Below are 16,100 nucleotides of genomic sequence, written 5' to 3'. Positions count from 1 at the left end.
ACACACACACACACACACACACACACACACGTAATGATCTCTTTCCCTCACACTCTAGTGACAAAAACCAACCTGTCAGTGCATGAAGACAAACACAGAGTTCCGTATGTGAAGGTGAGTCATCAGCAGTTTGACATGATTCTGTTTGATCTTCTCTCCTTCTTGGTATGTAGATGGAGTTTGTGATATGAGTGTATGTTTAAAGAATCCATAGTTCAATATTTTGGTTAATATGTTTATTCATTTTGAGTTAGATGAGATGATTGGTGCATGTACTGTGTATACACAATAAATGGTTTATTTCTCCACAGCACATATTAATGTTTGTATTTCTTTCACTAAGGGCTGCACGGAGCGCTTTGTCACTAGTCCTGAGGAAGTGATGGATGTGATAGATGAAGGGAAGGCCAACCGTCATGTTGCTGTCACCAGTGAGTCACGATGTTGATCTTTGTTATGTCCTGACACTCACTCTGTCAGACGTTTCATGTCATGTCAGGTTTTTCCCCCCACAGTTAAGGTATAACAATTCCAAGGTGCAAAGGTGAGGAATGCATGATGAGGTGCACAATAAGTATCTAGCTCAACAACTCCGTCTAGGGGAAATAATGAATTGAATGACGTTTAATGTAAGGAGTCTGAATTACACTCTCTCCTCTCGTCTCCGTACTTTATTCTTCAGACATGAATGAGCACAGTTCCCGCAGTCACAGCATCTTCCTGATAAACATCAAACAAGAAAACGTGGAGACAGAGCAGAAGCTGTGTGGGAAGCTGTACCTGGTCGACCTGGCTGGGAGTGAGAAGGTAGGACCAATGGGAATTTAGTCTAAAAACATTAAAAGTAGACCTATAAACTTTCAACATTCAGCAAGATTTTGTAACTCTGGGACCAGACGCTTTTACTCACAAAAGGTGTTTTCAGACATCAAAGAAGCAGATAAACAATGCATTAAGGCTCTGAACTTCACCCTCAAAGCATTTTAAAGCACTTACTTTATGGCACTGCACTGCAGAGTTTTCATTAAATTTGACATTATAAAGAATCTGTCTTAGAGGGAAAGTTTTTGTCTGTTGCTGATGCAGTGATCTGTTAGTGTTTGCTCATTTTGAGAAATCCAGTTGGTTCGGATGATTACTATATAGACACATACAGATATCTGCATTTGAATACAGAATCTTTAGGCAAGACAATAATTTGGTATAGGATGCAATCTGTTTATAGTCAGAGTAGTATGGACCACTCATGTTTGAGCAGGCTTTGGTTGCATGCAGGTCTCCATGTAGAGAGCAAAAGAGGCGGAACACATAAGCTATAATGCAATCTCGGAACCCATCGGCTATTGTTTGACGGTGATATAGCTTTTTGTTAGCTTGTTTATATTTATCAGTATTTATATATGCAGATATACACTTATAGACATTAGCCAATGTGTCAGCCATTGCCAGTTCAGATAAGCTCTAAAAGGGGGTTTAGCCGAGACAGAGGTCAGATTCAGGAGAGCCACACACAACTAATTGTCCCCTTGTTTCATGGAGACAGCTCGCATCATCGCACCACCAATAAAACAATGAATCTCCGGGATAACTGCAGCTATAACAGCAGACCCAAAATACATTAGAGAGGGGGTCGGGTGTTAATAGTATTGGTGCAAAATATAGAATAGTGTGCGCTTATAGTAGTAGTCTGGATAGATGCTGATGGCAGTGGTTTGTTGCTAATAAGTGCTGATGCTGCATCTGTAAGTTGTCTTGGTCGTCCCTGGGGAACAAAGGAGGAAACAGTTCTGCTCCAACAACTTCTTATGCATGTTCTGCAGAAGGCTTTGATAAGACAACTTGCTCTACTCTATAATTAAGCTCCTTATTATTAAATAATTGCATCCCATGATGATTATGAGACAATATGGTGTGACTTTCCTATTAAAGAATTTCTGGCATAAACCTTCTCATACCTTCCTACAGTGCATATATGTCCTATTTTACATGTCTGTAATTTCCTTCCTTTCTCCTCTTTCCCAAAAAGAAATAAGTTGTTTTTGGCACTGGAAAATACAGAAAACGTGAGACATTTATTTGAGCTTACTTGGTTGTGTGGAGTTTAAATGACAATTTACTTCACCAGATATGTTGAATTATACAAATGTCACAGGTTTTATTTCACGTGATTGCGGCAGTAGTCACGCAGGATTGTCATGGTGTCAGTTAAGGGGGTGAAAGATTGTTTTCCAGTGGGAGCTCCAGTAGCTGCAAGCTTGCCTGTATTCAGGTTTAACATGTCTGCATGCTAAAAGACTCTCTTGCTTAAACTGGCAATTAATTATTACTGATCATTTGGAAGTCCAACAACTAAACACTATCAAAGTTTACTTTACGATTAGTACCAAATTACATAATTATGAATTTCTTATTTTCTTACAGTTACAGATCATTTGGTTTGTATGGAATTAAACAAAACTACAGGTTGAAGTTACTTCATGTAACTAATTAAAGTTACTGAAACTTTGTAATTTAATCATAAATGACCTGTGACAGTTAACTGACTAACAGTAAAAAGAACACTATTTTTATATAGTTTTTATTCAAGCCTTTGCTCAGGTCCGATTTTTTCCCCCGCAAAGTCACAAAATGATTTTCGGCGGCTCTACAGTAACATATTCTGATGGGTCACAGATTTCTTTGTAACACTGGAAAAGCCTATATGCAGCCAGGCAAAAGGCAGCAGGAGATATCTTTTAATAGGCCTAATTGTATTCTGATTTTATTTTAGCAGTTATCTGCTGTAGTTATGGCTGGGGCAGGGCATCACAGGAAAAAAGATAATTAAACGAAGAACAACTAAAAGCTAAAACAAAGACAGACGATGGGTGAAACCCGAGTCAATCTCGGTTGGGCTTTTAACAGATGGAGAGAATTACAGGATGGTAAATGACTCAGAACCTACACCGAGTTGGCCCTGAAGTATGTAATATGTAATATAATATATTTCATTCGTAAAATAACTTTAAAATACGCAATGTGGTTGGACAGCCTACAATAAATCACGTCCCCCTTCCATTTAGCAGTCGGTTTTCATTCCATTTTGTCCGTGTTTGTGTTGGCCTTGTATCTTCTTTTCTATCTCTCTGTACTACTCTGTAAGGCGTCCTTGGGTTTCATGAAATGCACTATAATTATCTAAGTTATTATTACGTTGGTTGCTACAACAAACTCTTAATGCTTTGGCTCATGACCCAGTGACCGTGATTACAACAGCTGGTCTAGCTCATGAGACATCTAGGCTAAGTTGCCGTACGCGACACTTGAAATGCAAGGATGCGTCTGTGACGTAGTCTCTTATTGTAAATGAATGATTTTCTGTCAGAGTAAGCTAACTCAGTAATACAGCACCGTAAAGAAAAGACCTTCATGACAGCAGGTGTGGTGACAGCACTACCGCTTTTGTCCAAGGCGTTTGCTAGAATCAACACAAACTGAAAGTTACAAATAGCCACTTTAAATAAAGCAGTACAAGAAAACCAACTCTGTTTTCCCATTGACATTTTTATGCTGAAAATGTACTTTAAGAACTTATTCGTCCTATGTGTGTATCTGTGTCAGGTCAGTAAGACAGGTGCAGAGGGATCCGTACTGGATGAGGCCAAGAACATCAACAAGTCTCTGTCGGCCCTGGGTAACGTCATCTCAGCCTTGGCCGAGGGAACGGTACGGTGGTGAAATTCTTAACAGCCTTTCATATTAATCAGGCTTCTAGAGCATCATAGCTGCCTAAGGCTTGTCTTACTGATTGTTTGTTTTTGATATATACCTAATACTTGCTGCCAAAACAAAATTGAATGTAGGCTGCAGCAAGTTAGTTGAGCATTTTTGATTGGAACAATCTAAATGTCTTTAATGTCTTCATCAGCCAAATCACACAGTAAAATGAATCAGCCCTGTTTCCCTTTACCCCAACCCTACCTTTAAGGGGTTTTGCAGAATCCTCCCATATATACATCCTTGTTTTGCAGTTGGATTGGAAGAAGGCAGCATTAACATGTTAGCTAGATTTCTGTCCCCCTTTTCCATTATCCAACGCCTACAGCTGGTAACTTTTTTCCATATTTCACCAAACTCAACCAGCAAATCGACCCATGCGTTCTGCCCACTCTATAGTCCTTCCAAGCTCCATCATCGTAATTAAAATATTCACCATCTCTCATTATATAACTTGGAAGGCTTAGGGAATGTAATGGAAAGTCTTACAGGCTGGAAATGCCTCACAAATCTTTCATTTACCTACTGGCATTGAGCAAGGACACAGTCTTTTTAACCGTCCTTCAGAGGTGTGAAAGGTATTACTGTGAAAGACGCAGCAGATGGAGAGAAACCTTTTCTGTCTTTGTTCTGTTCTAATGCTTCAACAACTAGTTTTTTAGTTTTAAAGATGAAAGGCATGTGCATGGTGGTACATCAATTCAATTCATGCCCTCAACAGTCTTTTATCTGTCTTTCTTCCTTCCTCTCTTTATAACTTTACAGAAATCTCACGTGCCGTATCGTGACAGCAAAATGACTCGCATCTTACAGGACTCGCTGGGTGGGAACTGTCGCACCACCATGTTCATCTGTTGCTCTCCCTCCAGCTACAATGATACAGAGACCAAATCCACTTTGATGTTTGGCCAACGGTAACATGCTTCCATGGGCTGCTGCACTGTGCACCTCTGTCTGCATCACAGAGGTTTTACTGCTGAAATGTGTTCAACTCAGAAATGCTGTTCACGTTTCTCTGCCTCCAATTTTGCTTTTGACGACCCGCACCCCATTTTGGAGGCAGGGTTTGTTTGTAGTTTCCGATCGTGCTGGGATTTCTTTAACAGCTTGTTTTTGTAATTTTAAGGGCAATCTGCACTCATAGAAGCAGAGATTTAGTTTGCTTGCCAGCTTTTTCCGCTCCTATTGCTCATGTGAACTAAAGAGACTCCATCCTTTTTCCTTTACTAATATATTCTTTGAATAGTGACGGACACAAGATTTTTGGTTGAAATAAATAATGCATTATCGAGCAAAGGGGGTGACAAAATCCAAAGTGGTTAGTGTTTTACTGAACAGATGTGGTCTCTTATCTCCCTCTGTCAGCCAGAATAGCTGTTTAACACCATGATTAATCTCTTTCAATATGCCATTAACAATAGTATAACATGATATGAAACTAAAATTTGTCACACTTTATTTGAATATTTCAGTGTTATAAACATATCAAGGGACTATATTGATTCAGAAAAAGAAAGGTTTGTGTGAAATGTGCAGGTCTATGTGAGACTGTGAATTTGGGTACATAGTGCATAGATGCAAGGCATAAATTAGCCAACAACATTATTGTCATCTGATTCAGCATTTCACTACCCAAATACAGTGTTCATTAAATGAGACAACTTCAGATGGGGCTGTTGGCACCCCTCATATCAGGGAATAAATAAATAACAACAGTGTTTTCTTACTGAAGTGTGAAATTAAGTGATAACCACTGATGGGAAATGTGCTGAAGAGTGCATTAATGTTTCAACTCTGTGACGCCACTCATTTGCGTCATGATTGAGCAATAATTTATAGTCATATACAGTACTCTATCCTCTTGTGAAATGTATGATTGCTATATTTTGTAGTGACTATGTTTTTAGAGGTCTGAAGGGTTTTAACATTTTGAATTCTTGCCTACCTCTCCCTGCATGCACCATAAAACACAGTTGGCAGAAAGCCAATTTGCATACCAATTAATGAGATGCAATTCCATTTCCATTGAGCAGCCGGGGCTGAAATACCCTTGTTGTTGACAGTTCTTATGTTCTCTACTGTTCTCTCACACTTTCTTTTTTCCTTTTTTCCTCCTACCCTTCTACCCTCACACTGTTTCATTTTCTTCTTTTCTTCTTCTGCTCTTTTTCTGTTTGTCCCTGCATCCCTTAAATTAGAGCCAAGACCATAAGAAATACTGTATCAGTAAACCTGGAGCTCACAGCAGAGCAGTGGAAGAAGAAGTACGAAAAGGAAAAGGAGAAGAACAGGTCGTTGAAGGAGACTGTTGAAAGACTGGAGGCTGAGCTGAACCGCTGGAGGAATGGTAATACTCACACTGATATCATGCTGGCAGCTCACAAAAACATTGACTATCTTAGCCTTCTTCCAGGGAAGAACTGTGCAAATTGTTGCCCAGGCATATTGACATTATCAGTAATAAGACGTTTATATTTTTAGCCACACCAGCTGGTTGGTCGGCCTACCACTTTGGTCCAGACTGAAATATCTCAACAGCTATATGTCTCAACAGGATGAATTCTTATAACTTTGGTGATCCTCTGACTTTTTGTCTAGCAGAACCTTCAGGTTGACATTTCAGGTTGACAGAGGTTTTCGAGTAAATTGTGTAGGTGGGTTGAATGAAATTTGGTACACACATTCATAATCTTCTCAGGATGAATATCTGATTTCATATAGCACCACCAGGTGAACTTTTTAATTTTTGTACAATACTTTTGTTTGTGACCAAATACCTGCAATATGTAAATTATTCCTATCATCCTCAGCTGTAGTTTGTACTTTTTGCAAATGTTAGCATGCTTACTGAAGGAAACTAAGACATTATACCAAGCAAACATCAGTATGTTACCTAAACATTAGCATGATGATGTTAGCCTTTAGCTCAAAGCCCAGCTGGGCTTAATGCTGCATTCCAGACACAGTTTTTAGCCTGTAAGTTTCAACCTCAAGTCACTAGTGGCTACTTAACCATGACATTAGCTACTGCTGGCTGATTCTAGCGATTTATAGTCGGCGACATATTTTGGGCTTGATTAAATAAACATAACCTGTAGTAGTACTTAATCGTATGTGTATTGTTTTAATTTAAAATGTGTGGAATTACTTTACGTTGCCTATTTATACTATTTCTCATGGCGTCTGTACAGCATGAGCAGGGGTCCCCATTGTTGTTAATGTGTGTGTGACGTAAAAACTGTAACTGGGAGTACAACTATCTCGTACGAGTTCACGAGTGGTAAGTTACGGGTATGACTGCCGTTCCAGGGCACTTTCACAGGTAGAGGGCTGTAAAAACACAAGTAACAGGTGGCCTGGAGCGCCAGTACAGCGTCACAGAGCTGCGAGCGTGGCTGTAGACTCTAAGTCTTGTTAAAGCTATAGTGGGTAGTGCCTGTTGCCCCCATGAGGAATTCTAAGTAATGACAACAACACTGTTGGCGCATCCACATGACACAATCCGTCAGTGATTGTGCACCACCCCCAACCCGACATAGGGGATTAAAAAGCTTGATGAACTTTTCAAAAGAGGTAATTAGCTTGTAATTTTTATGTACTCTTCGTCTCCAAAGCTAAATGCTGCTGTTGTCTTTTCCCAGCGGTAAAAGTAAAAATTAATCACTTCAGTTTCTGCGTCTGTGTCACCAAACTATACAATTTTGTAAACATACCTTACTACTACTACTACTACTAATAATAATAATAATAATAATAATAATAATAACAATGTATACTTTATTAGTCCTGCAAGGGGAAATTACAATTTACACTCTGTTGTTATTACACACATTACACACAGGCCTGAATTGCACACACATGCTCAGTACCTATACATGCACTAATGGAGCAATGTTAGAGTGACAAATACAGAGAGAGTTTTGTGGAGCTCATAGACTTAATTAGCTTTGTAGCAACTCAGTGGCAATGGCTTTAATGTTTACAGACATTTGTTGCACACTGTAGCTTTAAATGACTGTAATAAATGATACAAAAATAAATAAATTTCATCCCAGTTTTAAGAAAATGATTGTTAACCAGGACCCTAAGTCATTGTCTTTAAATGTTTGGTGAAAAAGATCCGCTTCCTACTATATAGTAAGATATTAAAAATATGGTATTTGCAGGTAAGAAGCATATTGTGAGAGAGTAGAGCTTCTACATTGTTGCCTACTGTAGAAAATCTCTACAACATCTCCTTGTTTCCTTCTCTTTTCATGCATGAAAGAGCACTTACTAACAGACATGAAAATTCTACCAGCCTGCTAGCCTGCAGACATGATTTTTCAGTCCACGTAAGTGCAGATTTGACCTCATTTGATATCATCTGAATACATGCCAGTGGAGATACAGTAGGAGAGCAGCCAAACAGACTAGCTGGACTTATGCCCAAAACACTGAGAAACCCATTTTCTGGCTACTTCTTCTGCATATTATTAAGACTTTTACACTTTGTTTAATTAGATTCCACTCTCATTGTGCTGAAGGCCCTCTATTAGCTTTATGTTTTATTAATCTTTGTGTATTAATATTCCCCTCTGCGACAAGGGCTAATCACTTCTACAGAGAAGTTGTAACTTATGCCTGTCTTCTTCCATGTCAGCACACACAAACACACACCTGTGTCAGTGCACATGCACATGTGTGGGTTAAGCATTAAAGCGCATAACCCCCACCCCTTTCACTATTAGTTATACACACACACACACACACACACACACACACACACACTTCTTCTGCAGGGCTATAGGTCAATTCAAATGTCAGTGCATTCAATTGTAGTGATCGGTTGGCATTCAAGCCAAGTAATGAGCTGTCATTTGAATGGATCCTGATGGGTTTGTTTTAAAGATCCTTCCCTCTGGGCTCGTAATCAATGCTGTAACACATCTTTATTGAACACCTATCAGTGAAAATTATTATTTTTACTGCTTCATCCCTCTCAGTTGCTCTCCTTCATGCACGCACACTCTCTCTTTCACACACACACGCACGCACACACGCACACACCTCCCTACGTTCTCTTCCTGTGTTTTCTTCTCGCAATTTAGTATTTTTAATTTACTAATGGATCATTTTGACAACGTTGTTGACTCCACCCTCCCCCCTTGTTGCTCCCTATATTGTTGCCAACCTCAGGCAAGAAACTCTCTGAAACGAACGCTGTTGACCTCCAGCAGCAGTTTTATAGCATAAATTCCACCCCATCGTCTCCCTCTACAGACTAGCGGGGAGATCTCCTATTAGTCAATCATGTGTTTTCAGGATTGTGTTGCATCGATTTATGGACTTTTGTTGACTGAGGGAATTGGAGGGTTAGCTGATGGATTGTTAGGACAGTATTTACTTCTAAATAAATTGAGTTTTACTACCTGAAAATTCACCAATATTCTGCTGAATAGTAGGACTATGCAAAACAAATGAAATAGGGTTGGAAACGTAACAAAGTAAATCCTTTGCATATAATTGGACCTTACTCTCAGTGCCTTTTTGAACAATTCGGTTTCAGGGTATGGGAAATGTCGTAAGTATATGGCTAGCGGCTCAAAAGATTACAAATAAAAGATGGTAGAGTGGGCAGCATCTTCTCCCCCGTTGGAGCTGAAAATGAGGAGAGTGAACATTGTTGGAGCAGATGGAGGCTGTAGGTGATGAGTACAGCATCTTCACCTAGGACACAAATGAAAGGCAACATCTTTGGTCAATTGCTTTCTCAGCATTAAAAGAGACAATTATTTTGTAAGCTTCAGCTGGGGAGGGTGTATAAATTATATTAAGTAGCCATTGCAGATTATGAAAAGTTACGCCCCTGAATAAAACCAGTTTAATCAGCGGAGAAAATTTACTGAAAGCAGGACTGTCTCCAGTTGAAGAGCAACAGCCTTGGCTAGGATTTTGAAATCTACATTTAGAAGCGTCATGTGTATGTAAGATTTACAGTGGGTTGGTTGGATCTTTATCTTCTTTGGCTAACAGGGACATTGAGGCTTGCTGGTTAGTGTTGTGGGAAGAGAGCCATGGTCAAAAGATTCAGTAAACATGACTAGAAGTAGTGGTGATAGATGTGGAAAACGTCTTAAATATTTCAACGGGAAATCCATAAGAACCTTGGTGGATTTCCCGCTCTGCATAGTTGTGATTGAGTTGGTCCCCAACTAATAGTTATTCTGTTAATTAAGAAGGAGTCAACTAGGGATCAGTGAAGGAGGAATACAATGTAGAAAAACAATCATAAATGTCTTTGTGGTGTGTTTAAATGCTTTCAGCAGGGGGATTTAATTGGGGTTATCTGACATATCAGTGAGGAAAAGATGCTAAAAGCTTGCTAGCTTTCTCTCCATGTTCATAAAACTTCTGACAAGTTTTCAGTCGCAATCATTCTTCCTTAAATGTGAAATACTGGAGTCACACAAAAACAGTCAGCATAACCCTCTTGAGGCTGACTGAGGAAGAGCATTACAATTATAATGCATTAAAATCCAAAATAGCTGTCAGTTCAAGTGTTTTTCTTTGTTTTCCATGGCGTTAAGTGCCTGCAGTTGTGCACAATTAGCATGCTGAATTTTCTCACTTTCCTGCATTCAGCAGCTCCACTACTTTTTCTTTGTGAACGACTGGAAGAGTCTGAGCCAAAGCCAGACACAAGACAACTGACACAAGGGTCTGGTATTTTGTACTGCTGTTGAGTCCGTAGAAAAGTAAGCTCATTTGTGGCACAGACATACCTTAAACTCGAGATGTAAATGTCTTCAGGAGTTAGGAAAGTAAATATGCTAAAGATGAGCTCCCACACAGTTCTTTTTGCATTAATCTATAGTAGAGTATTTGCCTGCGATAAGAGCAAATTTACAGAAACAAATCCAATATTTTGTCTTACTTCTTTAGGTGAAGATGTTGTTGCGTTAGAGCATCTGAGCCCAGGATCTGAGGACATCCCACTAGGGCCTCCCGAATCTGAGGAGCCGCTTCTCGACATCTGCAGCCCCTGCAGCCCTTGCTCCGTTGCTTCCTCCATTGTGGTTCACATCTCTGAGGAGGAGCGGCAGAAGTATGAGGAGGAGATCCGCAAGCTTTATAAACAGCTGGATGATAAGGTGCTGAAGGCCGCATCAGAACCATTTGTGTGCATGAATGTAGAGCTGTGTACGCACAATGATTTAGATTTTTGCTGCATTCACTCATTAACACAAAAGGCATATATTATTCATATCAGACGTAGTAGGGACTAATTTAGCAACTCTTAGGAATAGATGTCATTGGGGAAATGGTAATGTTCTACAATGAGACGCATTTAAGCTTTAATTTATTTAACACATCATATGTGCTCATGTATGCTGTTCTCCACGGTGCTATATAGTGTAATCTTATTGCTTTTATTAATACCTATTCCATAAATATGCAGAACCAGATATGTGTCAATGCAGTGGCCCAGTTTCTGTTTGTTTTGTTTCCAGTTGTTTCCATTTTTAAATAGCCAAGCTACTGTCAATAGCAACCGCAATTTGTTTTTTTACTTTTAAAATAGCAACCCTCAAAACTACATTGTACCAATAAAAGGATCGATGGTGTGCCTACACTAAGGGGGTACTATCTGCATTGGAAAACAAAATAGAGAAAAGTATCTGGTGCCACCAAAAGTTAGTCGAGTGGAGCTGAACCACGCAGTGGAAATGCAGCATATTATGTCACAAGTTTAAACACAAGACATATTGTATCTGCGACAAACACATGCAGTGTTTCTGGTTGAAGGTGGTTGAGTTTAGCTTTAAGAGAGCTGCTTTTTCCACTGTGGTATGCATGGTTAGTTAACATAGGAGATATCCAGTATATATGTCATTTATACTGTTAAGTACAAGCTCAAAAGTTATTATCGTGGTTGGACATAGAACCCAAAGTACACAATAGTTCAGTGTACAAAGTATCTGTACTCTACCAGTGTGTGTAATACATAACAGTAAATACACTGTTTCTACTTCACGTGTCTCTTTGCCACTGAAGGATGATGAGATAAACCACCAGAGCCAGATGGTGGAGAAACTGAAGGAGCAGATGCTCAACCAGGAGGAGGTAAAAGACTTTGGTTTTACATCCTTTCATCAGTTTGCTTAAATGTGTAACGGTAGGCTGCATGTAGCAATCAATACCACACTTTGAATAGAACTCAGCCGTGTGAGGTTTATTATCTCGCCCTTGAGATGGATGGGATTTTTTTTTTCAGGTGCCTGAAAGCACTTAAAGAACATAGAGCAGTACTGTTACTCTTTAGTCGTAAGTGTATCTGCATGTTGACAGCAGTTTAAATTGAATAGATTTCAGTGGCTGCTCAGACACAAATGATTGGAGTGAAAGATCAATACAAAGATTGATGTGTGAGAAGGGAAAGTCCATTGTTGCCTATTTTGTTTAGCATGGCGAACATTGTAGCTCATAAGCAAACAAGCAAATGCTCTTTATTAATCTAATGTGTGATGCTGTAAATTTTGGTGAATTTGGAGACCTTTTATGTAGTAGAAACTTGTTGACAACTTTTCCTCACACCAATCTACAGTTAGCAGGTTTGTCTGACTGTATAGCTAATATTGTGGGAAAAACAGCAATTATAAGTCTCCATTAAAATGCAATTACAGCATGTATTCATAACAGTTGTTAAACCAGTGGGCTAAACAGTCTGAACCAAGCGTTTGGCTCGTAATGTGCAAAGTAAAATACTCCACCTTCACAAAATTAGTTCATTCATATCCCAAAATGGGCCTGCTGTGGGTTGAGCTGACATTATGGTAACCAGCCAACCTTAGCTTTGTGTGCATTAACATTATTTTACATCCATTTGGCCAAAAATAAGCTGTATGCTTTAGTGCAAACAAGCTGGGACCCTGGGTAGAGCAACATCTACATTTAATGACATCCATTCAGTAAAATGACCCACAGTGGGCTGCAGCAGTGCACATGCAAGCAAACACCATGGTGGCAAAATGATGAAAGCTCTTACAGCAACAAGTGATATTCTAAGATAAATATTTGGTGTTTTGTCTGTTAAATTGCATCATAATGTCTACCAGGGTTTATGCGCATGCTTATCTGTTATTACCAAGAGAACAAGATAAACACCACAATTATGTTTTTATAAAACCCAGCAGCTCTGGCTTGTGAATAATGAAGACAGTGCTGTACACAAGGCTGCCACAAAGTTACATTTCACTGTTCCCTTTTCAAATCAAGCATTTCTGTATTTACAGTTTATATTTAGTTAAATCTCTGTGTCCATCAGCTTCTAGCATCATCCAGGGGTGACAGCGAGAAGGTGCAGTCAGAGCTCGGCAGGCTGCAGACAGAGAATGAATGTGCTAAAGCCGAGGTGAAGGAGGTACTCCAGGCTCTGGAGGAGCTCGCTGTCAACTATGACCAGAAGAGCCTGGAGGTTGAGGAGAAGAGCGTGGAGAACAAGCTGCTGGCTGAAGAGCTTGCAAAAAAAATGGTAGGTTTCTTATTTCTGTAGGCTCAGTTTCATGCATTTATAGGTGAAAAAAACATTGCCGCTGAACATGATCGAACAACAAAAAGAGAAAAAGGAGGCAGTGGCCGAAAAGGTTTAGCTGATAAAGGCATGAACATACTGTATACTGTGCTATATATAGTAGGAAAACACTTTTAGAAAAGAGAGGAGAATTAAAGGAGTTTTTTTGTATAAAATAAGAATCTGTCTTTCAAGAATATGTAGAACTATTGGTTAAAACGCAATTAGAAAATACAATTAGAGAGCAGTGTGAAAGGAAAGATAAGAGAGAATTCTGATAAATTGTGCAGCCAGCAGCCATGACCGTACATGTAAGAATGTTATTAATCACTCTAGACATTAATGAACAGCTTGACATAAAGTCATGAACATTCTTCAGATTACAGTCAATACTGACTTTTTTTAGGCTTGACTTTACTCTCAGACTCCCTGGTAGCAGCGGCAAAAGCTATGATTTATTAATTTCTTGAGACGTGGTTGGTTGTAATGCACTATGACTACAAATAAACCATTAAAAACTGCAAGGTAATCTCAAAAATGGACCTAAGACAACATTCAATGTTGACAAATAATACATTGCAGTTCATTAAATCTGGCATAGTTTATCTGCAAAAAAACTGTAAAATGCATTTATAAATGGTATTCTGCTTTTATTAAGACTATCCCTTTATTCACCGTGTATAGCACCAGACATATATTCATGTCGGCTTAAAGGCTTTGAAAAGTCTCATATGGTCAGTGGTCTGAAGATGTTTTATTTCTGAAGTAATGAGAACTTGAATGCCCTGAAAACTTTTTCCTATTACAGCTATTTAGTATGAGTGTTGAGGTCCTACATCAACAATATATTTATCAAAGTTTGAAAAGTTTTGGTTATTTCACTTTTTTCCTGTGTGTTCTGCCTCATATAAGAAAGTGTATTTTTTACTGTTAAACTTTTTAAAACTTTAATTGTTGCTTACTTAATCATGAATATTTAATGTTATTGAGAAATAATCAAGCCATGTTTTCAGGGGCTGTAAAATGTGTGATTAGTTCATCAGAGAAGCATATTTTTAAAACAGTACAGCTCTACTTACAGTCTGTTTTGACGAAGGTTTGTATGCGGCTGCATCTTTGTGCATAGAAACAACAGTAAAAGAAAGACCCTTGGGAGAGCTGGTCAATCGTTGATGAAGTTATTGTGACCGACTCAGTGGACAGAGTGGACCATTATTCACCTTCCTTAAACCTCTTCAATATTTCATGCACTGTTTTACAACCTGCCACATTGTCCTCTCCTCCTTCTCTGTCTTTCTCAGAGTCTGTCCAGAAATTGATGAAAGGAGCTGACAATGTAACTACTCACTGCACAGTTTAGTCTGCTAAAGCCAGCTGGAACCTCTATCTTTCCCCAGTCATCTCACTTAGTACGCCCTCTCTGTGGACATTGTCTATTCTCCCCTGACCTCTTCCCGGACATGACGTCCTCTCAGGGACTAACGGTCTGAGAAGATGTGAAACTGAATAAAAAAACCATGCAGTGATTAAAAAAAGAAACCCATTATTCCAGCCTCTCAGGCCCTTTTCCAGCTCCATCCCCCCTGACTTTTTAGTTCTAATTCTCCACTTTCTGCATCCCAGCTGTTATGCTAATGTGCAGTGTTGCGGTTTTATTAAATTCTTTGATATCTACAGTAGAAACAGAACAGCATTGACCTAGAAAAATGGTCCACTTGAGTATATCCATCACTGTCTTCAGCCCACCGTCTCTTCTCAGCTGTATTCTTCTGCAGAAGGCCATGCCATCGCTCCCTGTCACTGCCATTCATCTGCTCCTTTAAACGCCTTCTTTAATCCATCCATCTGTCCTTTTAAGACCCTTTCTATCATTATGATTAACACCATTTATCATTCAACAAAACCTTCTCTTCGATATGTCTTCATAAGTCTTTTTTCAACTAACAAAGCAATTTTTATTGTTATTATTATTGACCTCTCCTCTCCACTCTTTTACTTAGGCCTACTGGTTAATTATTTACTGCTTTTTATGCTAAATCAATGTTTTGACATGGGAAGTGACCTGGAAAATTATCACGGGTACTTGAAGTTAATGAAGGAGATGAAGATGGAGAGTTTGATAAAGAAGGTGGTTAATGGTGCTTTTCACTTGACTGGCAATCCATAGCGGCAATAACGTACACTTTATGCTATTAAAAAATAGCATAAATCCAGTTATTTCTGTGGAAAAAATAGATAGATGATCCCCCTAGAATAAAATACCTTCAAGGTATTTAGCACCACCATTATGGAAACAAATGCCAGAAAGTTTTTTTTAATTTTTATTTTTTGGAAATGTTTTTTTTTTTTGACAAGACAGTCTTTTTTCTTTTTTACAGTTTTTATAATGGCTAGTGAAGCATGTCTTGGGAGAATGGGGTTGGGGGAATTTTAGCTCATGACTTTTAAAATCCATGCCACGGCCCTGACCACCACCAACAACGGGTTTCTCTGTCTCTTTCCTATGATGCTTATGTTCATCATGTTGAAAAATTGATGCTAAGCTTTACAGGACTGAATTTACTTTATTTCTTCAGCCCTGCATAGTATCGATTCAACCCAAATTGTTTCATTGTGTTCGAGGCATTGGGGCTACAGCATTGTTTAGAAGCTGTCTGCTGTACAAAATGGGGAAGGATAAAGCAAGCTCCATTATTCACTCTCCCAGAGCCTTTCATCCAATGCCAGTGCCATCAGCCCCTATCTCAGTAGTTTATTGATTTGTAATTTCGCTGCCATTATGTTTTTGGTA

The 16,100-nt window shown here is 39.0% G+C and overlaps 1 protein-coding gene across 3 annotated transcripts in view; it reads left to right on the top strand.

The window, feature by feature from the left end:
* kif5ab (kinesin family member 5A, b) overlaps positions 1-16,100 on the top strand; it is a 67,705-nt gene that overhangs the window by 28,400 nt on the left and 23,205 nt on the right. For all 3 annotated transcript variants that reach the window (XM_032513703.1, XM_032513704.1, XM_032513702.1), the window contains exons 6-14: positions 59-114; positions 344-431; positions 683-807; positions 3,601-3,705; positions 4,522-4,670; positions 5,955-6,103; positions 10,681-10,889; positions 11,794-11,862; positions 13,064-13,270. In XM_032513703.1, coding sequence (XP_032369594.1) covers positions 59-114; positions 344-431; positions 683-807; positions 3,601-3,705; positions 4,522-4,670; positions 5,955-6,103; positions 10,681-10,889; positions 11,794-11,862; positions 13,064-13,270 — 1,157 coding nt within the window. The remainder of the gene's footprint in view (positions 1-58; positions 115-343; positions 432-682; positions 808-3,600; positions 3,706-4,521; positions 4,671-5,954; positions 6,104-10,680; positions 10,890-11,793; positions 11,863-13,063; positions 13,271-16,100) is intronic.

Source organism: Etheostoma spectabile, chromosome 4, assembly GCF_008692095.1.
Source record: "Etheostoma spectabile isolate EspeVRDwgs_2016 chromosome 4, UIUC_Espe_1.0, whole genome shotgun sequence".
NCBI classification, from domain to species: Eukaryota; Metazoa; Chordata; class Actinopteri; order Perciformes; family Percidae; genus Etheostoma; species Etheostoma spectabile.
The sequence above is the reverse complement of the archived record's forward strand: the minus strand, read 5'-3'. Positions and strand labels throughout refer to the sequence as shown.